This window comes from Alligator sinensis, unplaced genomic scaffold, assembly GCF_000455745.1.
Source record: "Alligator sinensis unplaced genomic scaffold, ASM45574v1 scaffold1094_1, whole genome shotgun sequence".
Taxonomy (NCBI): domain Eukaryota; kingdom Metazoa; phylum Chordata; order Crocodylia; family Alligatoridae; genus Alligator; species Alligator sinensis.
Window position 1 is genome coordinate 270,304 of NW_005842562.1, and position 10,339 is coordinate 280,642.

At 45.9% G+C, this 10,339-nt stretch overlaps 1 protein-coding gene across 16 annotated transcripts in view; it reads right to left on the reverse strand.

Annotated features, from left to right (window-relative positions):
• The window catches only part of MFSD10 (major facilitator superfamily domain containing 10), a 37,737-nt gene extending 32,750 nt beyond the window's left edge, over positions 1-4,987 (reverse strand). The window contains exons 1-4 of one of the 16 annotated variants that reach the window (XM_025214052.1): positions 4,291-4,602; positions 3,794-3,914; positions 1,951-2,030; positions 942-1,137 (exon numbers count right to left, since the gene is read on the reverse strand). In XM_025214052.1, coding sequence (XP_025069837.1) covers positions 942-1,130 — 189 coding nt within the window. In that variant the 5' untranslated portion in view covers positions 1,131-1,137; positions 1,951-2,030; positions 3,794-3,914; positions 4,291-4,602. The other 15 variants (XM_025214051.1, XM_025214058.1, XM_025214056.1 and 12 more) reach the window with 15 other exon arrangements.
• Between the last annotated feature and the right edge of the window lie 5,352 nt (positions 4,988-10,339).

Here is a 10,339-nt window from a genome sequence, read left to right on the forward strand (position 1 = left end):
CAGCCCCGATACAGAAGTGGGAAGGAGATGTAGCTTAGCTCTGACCAGCAGCTCACGGAATGGGATTTGGGGATTTGGTAAGGGGGAGGGTGATAGTATTAATGGCCACCACTCCCCTGCTGCCAAATTTTCAGACCCGTGGGGAGCCCCACAGGCCGGCTGCAATGGCTCCACGAGCTACATTTGGTCTATGGCCTGGAGATTAAGCACCCCTACATTATCCAAAGACCACTACTTACCTATAAACCCTAATACTAGTGAAAAATGTGAGTGTTTTGCCTTCCAACTTAATGGCTGGCACTGGAGACTGAGCCACCACACAAATAGATCTAAACAGCCAGGGAGAAAGAAGAAAACAGCCAACACATAGATAACAACCAAGCAGGAAGCTCACAAGAGATGAGTCAGGAATACTTCAGGCAAAACCACAAGGACTGGGACAAGGATGTTCCTGGAGATGGAAAGTTCCTTCTGCCTTGCACAGCCAGTTCTAACTTCCTGCTCTCCTAGCCAAAACATACAGAGCAGAGACTACAGACTGTTACCAGGGGACAGGGCTTCACCTCAGTCTGACAAAAGCAATGAGCCTGGCTTTAAAGGAAACTGCTCATCTCTTCACCTATCACTATAGGGGCCCAAAGAGGACAGATTTAGGACAGCATCAAGAGCTAGCCCTTTAGAAGTCTCCAAATTTCTCAACAACTGTATCCCTGATATTTGCTCAGCAGCAAAAGGGAGAGAGTCTCACTAGACATAGCAAAACAAATCAATTAACCTCAGAACAGATCAAACACCTCCCCAGACTGGGGACTGGAATTTATTCTGCGTGCTACTATTTGAGCTGCGTCCAGAAAATAGGCCTTCAGTTCTCCTCTCTCCAGATCCCGTTTTTCATTTTACTTTTTGCCCAGGTGCATTTTCAGCAGGTTGTTTCTACTCACATTGTTCCTGCTGTAGTGCTCAAGGATTGAAGGAAGAAGTGGCAAGATGATTGTGAAGCCCAGCAGGTCTATGAAGAGTGCCACAAAGACAGTGGTGATCACTCGCCTAGAGCCATCTCCAGCCTCCAATTTGTCCTTGGTGGGGCTGCTGCTTCTTTCCCCCTGTCTCAGGAACATGTTCTCAGGCATTGCACATCTGAAAAAATATAACCACACTCACTCAACTCTGAAAGCTTTCAGGCACTTGGGTTACTCCACCTAGACAGGACAAGATTGCTGTATCATTCTTACTCTCTTTCCCCTGGGCAGAGCATGAAGTAATTTTTAGAATCTGTGGTTCACTAGCATGCTTGGTTTTTTTAAACAGACTAGCCTCTTGATTCTTGATCCTTATCGACTCAGCTCATTTGCTCTCGTAAAAGCAGGCTACAGTGGCAAGGAGTTTGCGCAGCACCGTTCCGGGGAAAACTCTGAGCACTCAGTACAGCTGAGGCTTGTTATGACACAGAGTACTTAGTCACATTACTGCTAACTATTCCTTTGCAATGTTTACACTTTTTCAAGCCTTATTTATGTAGTTGTCTTTCCTGCCCAGAGCAGGGGGGCTGGACCCAGTGATCTCACGAGGTTCCTTCCAGTCGTAAACTTCTGTGAATCTGTGAATGTTTCAAATCTAGCATAAAAATTGTTCCATTTCATGATTATCCTGATTACCAGAAGTCTCTTTAATTAGGTAGCTAATGGGTTGTGTGTATTTAGATAAACATCTGAAATAAAGTAGATATGCTGACCAACGTAGGGGGGTTCCTTGCCAGAAAATTCGTTCTTATGAAGAATAACCACAAAACAAAACATCAGTTTTTTAAATTACTGAAATGCCTTTAAATCTATACCAAAACTATAGGAAGGATATAAGGGTACGGAAAGCAGTTTTTTTAACAGACACCATTTCATTTTCTTGCACATAACTGCTAACAAGACATTTTCCATATTTGTATTCCAATCTCACCTAAATCCCTGGTTGGGACCCTACTGTGTTTGTTACTGTGCAAACACAAAAGACAGCCCCTGTCCCGAGGAGGTTGTATTCTGTAAGACACAACAGACCATCAGTGATTTCTTGAACACTACAACAGGATTTCTCCCCAATTTCCACATACACAACAACCAATGCCTGCAAGGTCCTGACAACTTCAAAAACAGAACAAAATTAAATGCTGCGTTTAAATTTACTAAAGCAAACAGTAAAAGTAGAAAACATGAAGCATACAGGGCATTCTCTGATTTCAAGTCTGTCAAGCGCAAAACCTCAGCTGACTTCAGGGATGCAGGATTAGGCTCACTGAGTAATTTCAGGCATTTATTCTTTACAAAAAGGACACTCCATACTATCTGCACAAATCACAGGGAACATAAAACTGTGGAACACTAAATCTCATGCAGAGATCATAAGACTGGTTATATATTCATTGGACAAATGTTTTTGTGACATTTCTCTATCACGGGCTGCATTTACTGCGGCTAAAATATTAGTGCACAAACAAGCACAGGAGGAGAAAACCTGCTATCTGTTTATGAACACATTTGTCACGATGCTGGTAAACATAGCACTGAAAAGGACTATTTACTTCTGGCTGTAAAAGGGCATGAAACTTTTTTTTTTTTCCCCTCAAATGAACAATCAGTTTAATCATAACTATTAAGCGCCATGGTATACCCAAACAGAATATCGGTCCCATATTGAACTGGCACCGATAAAAGGAAAATTAACATTATTGGCTAGCTGGGTTTTTTTGGCTGGTGTAGCTGATAACCTCACCAATATAATTATGCCTTCTGACCAGGGCCCCCAGACGCTGCTGCACACGTGCAAGTGGCCAAGAATGCAGCTGGGCAATGGAGAGAGCAGCGCCCTGCAGGCAAGTCTGTGGAGAGGAACGGGTAGAGGGTAGGGAAGGGGGGGGGGGGCAACTGAGGCCCCCACAGTAAGGGAGGGAGTGGGGCATTGGCAGGGACAGGGAGGGGGGCATTGGCAGGGACAGGGGTGCTGTCCAGCCAGGGTGGTGAATGGGACCCGGGACTGGGCCAGGAAGCAGGATGGAGCCGTAGGTGGCTTGTCCAGGAGGGCAGTGGGGTAGGGAAGCCCACCACTGTGTGCACCCCCTGGGGTGGCATGTGTCCCCCCCCACCCCAGATTTGTGTGCAGGGCAGATGCTCTGTGGGCTCAGGGCTCTCTGCTCTGCTGCCTTTGCCCAAGGGGCTCCATGTCGGCCATGCATCCCCAGCAGCAGCAGCAGCAGGGGCGGTGAGTTGTGCCTCCCGCCGCCAGGCAGGCAGGCAGGCAGGAGACACGCGCCGACGCGGGGCCCCCAGGGCAAAGAGAGCAGAGCGGAGAGCCCCAAGCCCACAGTGAGCAGCCCGCATCCGCCCTCACCCTGCTTGGCTCCACTCTGGTTGAGTGTCCCCATGCTTAAAAATAGTGGTGACAGCACTTGAACTAAAGCTTATTTGACGACCTTTATTTACTTCAAATGCCCCCCACTGTTTTTAAGCACCGGGATCCCCTGGACAACTCACCCACGGCTCTGTCCCGCTCCCTGCCCTGGCTCCCACTCCTATTCACCAGCCTGGCTGGGAGCACCCCCAGTCCCTGCCCCACTGCCTCCCTCAACGCCAGGGCCTCGATCTGCCCTCCCCCTCGCCCCTTCCCCTCCACAGACTTACCTGCCGGGCGCTGCTCTCCACGCTGCCCGGCTGCATTGCTGTAAATCGGTTATCGGATCCGTATCGGCCGATACGGCTGGTCAATAATCGGCTATTGGCATCAGCCAAGAAAATCTTTATTGACGCACCCTAGAGACCCCTGGTCGCACACCGCTCGCTCTCCCCTTCACGGTCCGCCCTCTGCCGCCGCGTGACGCGGGGCTCAACAGCCATCCGGGGTTTCTTCTAATAAACACGTAGCCACCAAATCTGTCACGGGGGCAACCCTGGTGTTTCAGGGCGTTGCCACATCTGCCGGGCAGCCCCGTTCTGGGGGCACGGAGATTGCTCCCCAGGAAAACCTTCAGCCCCCCATGGGCCTCCTCACACGCGGGCCCTGTGTCACGCTGGGCCCCGGGCGCGTTGTGGCACCTCCTGCCCCAAACGCTTCCCGCGCCGAGCCGGTCGTGCCAATCTCACGGTCCGGCTTCTGGGCGGGGGATGGCGACGGGAGAGACCCCAGGGCTCGTCGAGGCCGGCCCCCGTGAGGCAGGGTCAGCCCCGGCCCAACCGCCGTGTGAAGGCTGCATGAGGCCACCCTCTCTCCCTCCCTCACACCCGAGCCGCGGCCTCAACCTCCACGCACGGCGGCGGCTGGGAGCCGCGAAACCACCGCAGCAAAACAGTTGGCAGATGACGCCCGGCGACGCGCACCGCTGAGGCACCGATGGGAGCGGCCCGGCTCCGCGGCCCGGCCCGGCCGCTTCCTCTTCCGGGCGGGGCGGGGTGGGCCCACGTGCGGCCTCTCTAAACAGCTTGGGATTTTCGCTGCTGCTGCCGCCGTCAAGACCGTTTTCTACAAACGCCAGCGCCCCGCGGTGTCGCCGACCGTGCTTGTGCGCACGCGCTCGTCCAGACACGCTTTGGTTTAGAAAAAGTCTAATCTGTAACAACCTCTAGATAAGAGAGATCAAACCTGTGGCTCTTCCTGACGTGAAAACCACAAGGAAGAGGAAATCAAATAAAGATGCTGACTGCAATGAGAAGCTCAGCTGGTGCAATTCAGAGAGGTTTGGGCCTCGACCCGGTTCCAGAATTCAGGTTTGGTCCAAGCGACTGTTGCACTTTTATAGGGAATATTTTGGAGGAGTGTTACCATGGCAAGAGACATGCACGAGCAGCTCCGATCCTGGCAGTCAGGGCAGAAGAAAGTTACAGAAGAACATGATTAACCTTGAAACAGAAAGCAACAGATGTCAAGACAATTCATAACTGCGTGTGAAACACTGCTCTAGTGGAGCATGATGACCACGCAGCGCAGAGAGTAGTCCATGATGAGGGCACGATTGGATATTTCTTGTTAATTTTTTAACAAAGGTGTAGCTACTTCGGTGCTACCAATGGCGTAAACTCCAGTGTTGTCATCTTTGGCGCTGTGTAATATTGCTGTGTCCGTGACCCTGCTGTTCTCGCGGTTTGCAATAATGACCATAGAACAACTCTGCTGGCGCTTTACAGCGTGGCGGGTGTACGCGGGGAGGGAGCTGTCTGTTCTTCTCCGACTTCCTGACAGGGAGCACTTCGATAGTCTGCAGACATGCATTCGGTCGCATGGCTTGCCTCTGCACTTTTCCCTAATCATCAAATACACTCAAGTCCTTTTTAAGCTGAAATGTATCTGAGAGTCCTCATTAGCCTTGCAGCAAAGTCACAACACTACATTACACCCTTGCCTACCACTTAAATCAGTGCACCTGATTTCAGAAACCAAACAACCATTTATTTGTATGGAAAAACTCATAAAATATTAGTACGTTACAAAAAAAAAAAGAAGTCAGGTGGAAGCTGGGATAAGAGGGGAGAAATTTCTTGATTACCTAGAGTTACTCTAATAACAATGGCATGTAATGAAATGTCTGTCTCGGTAAACTGCTCTCTGGAAGTGCTCTAGTTTTACAAGTCAGTCCCTTTTTTTATTCTGGGGACTTCTTTCTTTGTGTTGTTTATTGCTTTGGCTTTAATCTGCAGTTCTCAGTCCTGGTAATACAGTAATGGAATTGTTCTCTTCTGGGACTGGCCCCTTCCACTTGTAGTTTATAGTGAATCAATATTTACATGTTTCTCAGTGGGATCTAATGAAGCTGCCAACATCTGATTCACAAAAGTCTTCCATCTTTATCTGCAGCCATTCCTTTTTCTCACTAATTTTTCTCTCACTTTCTTGGTGCGTCTTGCCTCCTGGTTTCCTTATTTTTCTTCCTTTTCTCACTTCCCACAGTCCCCAACTGGCCCCATGTCTTCCTGCAAGAGGCTCTGCTGTATTGTGCTCAGTTGTGGGCAGCCCGGGGTTCCCAGACTGCTTTAAACTGAACGTTGTGTCTCCTACTAAAGCCCTTGGCTGCTGGTGAAAAAATTGTGAGGCCTCTCAAACTTGAACGTGAACTGCTTGCAGCTGAACTGAAGTAAATCCAAGTGTGCTAAAAGGGAAAAAGATGAGGCAGATAATGAATCCACCAGGATGCATTTACCACTTCGGGCAAATAACACAGAAGGAATAGCATGAGCTTCCTAGTATTTGTGTGTGATTGATAGCTATTGAACGTCACATACACATATGACTTTCTATGTAATTTATGTATAAATAAATTGCATATGCATTCTGGGTTAAATAGTTAATTAGGTTGCTACATGCTTAACTGACACTTGACCCCTCCTCAGATGAGTAATGAACATTATTAGGGAGAAGTGAAGGCTTAAGGTATCACAGAAGCACCATTACCATTATAGGATTAGAAAAAGATTACCGAACATAGAGCATCCATCTGAAGTGTGTAGGGGGGGATATGTAACTGGACTTTCTTGGGTTTATAAGAAACAGCATAGAAAGAGGGTTGTGGATTTTTAAGAAACCAAGTACCTGTACCTTTATCCTCTTCACATCAATAATTTCTTGGAAAATATATGCAAGACTGTACAACTGAGAGGGCAGCTTGGATCTCAAGAACTGAGTAGAGAAAACAAGACATTCTTGGCCAGATCTATCACTGGTGTAATTTTGTTAAGCCATGGAGATATATGGCTTTGCTTCTGCTGAGAGCCTGGCCCAGCAAATTTTATAAAATACAGCAAACACTATGAGTTAGTAATAGTGATGTTACTGCAGGGAACTCTCCTGCAAGCTCTCAGTTTCCAGTAAAAACTGAATGATCAGGCAGATTCCCTGATGCCTTTTGCAGCCTGTAAAATAAATGCTGAAAGTGAGGCTCCAATCCCAGGTAGATCAGTACAAATCCAGAAGAAATGCTTTCATGAAACTTGTGAATTTCTCTGGATTTATGCCACTATAATCATCCTCACAGTCTGGGATGATTATAGTGAATCTTTGTGTAATAATTTAGGAAGTATGGTGGGATTCCAAAAATCCCCAAGTTCCTGTTATAGAACATAGGACTGGAAGAGATCTCCTGGGTCACAAGGTCTCGTCCCTCATGACATCATATGATCCAATTAATAAACTTGTCTAGCTCTGTCTTAAAAATAGTTAGTTTTTTGCCCCCATTACTACTTCAGAACCTTGCCTCTCTGATGGTTAGAAATCTACTTCTGATTTCCTGCCTGAATTTAACCATGGCCATTTTACACCCATTCATTCTTATGCAAAGACTGTCTTTAGCTGTTAAAAAGCTGTCCTCCCTTCCTGGAGTTGACTCTTCCTGGTGCAATTATTTCACCTTCTCAGTCAACTGTTCTTAATTTATAAGTCCAATTAAGCATAGAAGTTAGTCTTCTATAAGAAAAAAAAGGCTTCTTAATTTCTTCAAATATTCAAAGATTCTGTTCAGAGGCCATGGAGATTTAGTTACTCAATCTGTAAGGGAGCCTTTTCAACACATGCCTAATTAAAATGTTTCAAATTGTTTTAAATAGACAAGGCACAGCCAAATGCATACATACGAAGGTATGTAGCACTGCAGTGCACAATTGTGGGTTGGGTGTCTTGATATTATATCCTTCTAACAGCAGCTAACAAAGTGGGTGGTGTCAAAGTGGATAAGCAGGCATCATCTTAGGTTAAACCTTTACTGTCACCGCAGTTATAAGGTAATTGCCAAATGCTTTTGCTCCTTATAAAAACTTTGTAGAAACTTCATCATGCCCCTTAGAGGCTTGGAGAAGGACCAAGGACTTTTGGAAAGAATACGCTCCAAAAATTAGTAGGATTTCATATTTTCAAAAGACCCTGTCTGTGAGTGGCACCAGCAGAAGACTGCAAAGTCCCTCCCCTTCTCAGGGCTTTCATTCTGTTTCTTCTGATATCCAGAAAGTATGCTACAGCAGCAGCAGTCCCCCTGAACAGGGAACTGCTGATGGAAACTGGCTCTGAGATCCACTGCCCTCATCACAATAAGAAAGAGGAAATGCATGCTTCGCTGGCTACATTGAAAAGGTCAAGTCCCTGGAGCAGAAGAAACAAACTCTGCAGGCTGAGCTGCAGGAGCTGACTGAGCACTTCCAAGTGAAGAGGAATATGACCACGAATTCAAAGAGGTGAAAGAGCTGACTGAGAATCTGACTCAGGACAAGTTGGTGGCTGACGGGGAGCGGGGTGATATCTGGAGGGCAAATTGTAAAGAAGAACTGATATTAAAAAGTAAAGGAAATGTATAGGCAATTCAGCACTCCTTAACATGAGAGAGGAAGAGAAAATGTAGAGCAGGAGCATTTGAGTCAGAGGAGTTGATTTGGGATGATGTATTACAGCAGTGTATAAAGGCTCTAATCAAGGACCATGGTCCCATTGAGCTAAGCACTCACTGTACATAGTAAAACAAATTGCAGTCTCTATTAATAATACACCAGTCTCATTTGTGATGAGAATAGGACTGGCCAAATTTCAGCCTTTCAGTCTAATTAAGGTCAACAAGTCAGCAGGTAATAAAAAGCAGCAAACATTTGGGTGCTACAATAAAAACGATGTGATATATGGAACCAGAATACATTTAATTGTTACCCATATCCAGCTGAATAGGTTTTGCTTGTTGCTGTTCTCCATGGCCTCCTTACATATGGGTGGCTGTTACTACGCTGGAAAAGTGCTTCTGATGAATGTAACAGATACGTTACAAACTCCAATCTGAATGTCTGACACAGTATCCACTTATTTTCTGGAGTGGTTGATAGTGAGGTACAAACCACATTGAATATTTGTCAGAACAAAAGGAAAAATTAGTTGTAACTATGTAAGTTTACTTCCTTAAGTCTGGTGTGGTAATTCTGAAATTAAAACTGAGATGGGGTCACCTTGGGTGAATAAAGGTCTATTGTAAATTAGTCTGATTTCTTTATAGGTAATACCACCTACGACAGATGAGGGAGAGAGTTCTGTCAGGATGCAGACAAGGCAATGCCACAGCTCGACCTGTAGAGAACAGTGGAGCAGTTGAAGGAGATTGCATTCCTTACGAAGCTACAAGAGGAGGAGGTTGCTGATCAGATCCAGAGATCCAAGGTGTCTGTTGACTTGGAATCCAGTTGCCCAGACCTTGCTGTGGCCCTCTGGGATATCAGAGCCCAGGTTGAGCAGCTGGCTCTTCTTCACTTCTCCAAGAAACAGAGAAATGGTATAAATCAAAACACCCTTAACAGCCAAGCCTCCACCTATGAAGAGGACACTAAGCTCGTGAGAGAAGAGATCAACAAGTTTTAATCTCAGATAACAGACCTAGAAAACCAAACTGCTGCTTTGAGGGCCCCAAATGGGCAATTTGAGGAGAAAGAGGCTCATTCATCTGGAAAAGATGGCTGGGCTGCATAAAGTCATTGCCCACCTAGAATGTGAGCTACTAAAGACTAGGACTTATTATGGTAGGACAACCTACAACTTAGATAAGTAGCATGAAAGAACTGTTGTGGAGCATGGTGATAGACAGCTCAGCCGTCCAAAGCTGAGTGGGTCCAAGAACACGTCCCTCCTGGATGTTTTCTCTGGGTGTGTTTTAGACAATTGTTTTAATTTATTTCACAATGTACCAAGGCCTATTTGGTAAACAGACAAATCATTGCTTTATAATTGCTTCACAAGCAAGAGCACCAAGCAGTTTGAGGACAGACAGCTAATATAATTTGGCAAATTGTGAGTTCGAGTATATATAACATCAGTGAAATAAGTGATAGCTTGAAACCTGAGTCTGGCACACTGGATCCAGAAACAGTAACAACTTAAAGCTATGCGAATAGGATGCCATGACAAGATGCTTTCTTAAGTGTGTGTTCAGTCAGTCTAACGTGAAAACACTTCACAAGCCCTGAAAGGCAATGGGGAGTCGGGAGTTCTAATCCCTGCCATGCCACTTGCTGCATAGGCTTGGACAAGTCGCTTGAGCACCTTCACATTTACATATAAAATTAGGTAAAGTATTATCCCATCTCACAGGGCTTTCCAAAGGATTAACTGGTTAATGTTGATATGGTGCCTACAAAGTGCTACATAAATATTACATATTATTAGTTCCAGATATAAAATATTGTTATATATTGACAGCAGAAAAGAAAGGTTTCAAAAGCTTGTGTGTGAATTTTACCCAGCATTGTTTCAAACATGACATAATGTAGCCTAGCTTTCCAAAATAGTCATGAGTATTTACCACACAACACGTGTTTTTGATTGCTTTGTTCTCTCCAATAGCCTCTTCACT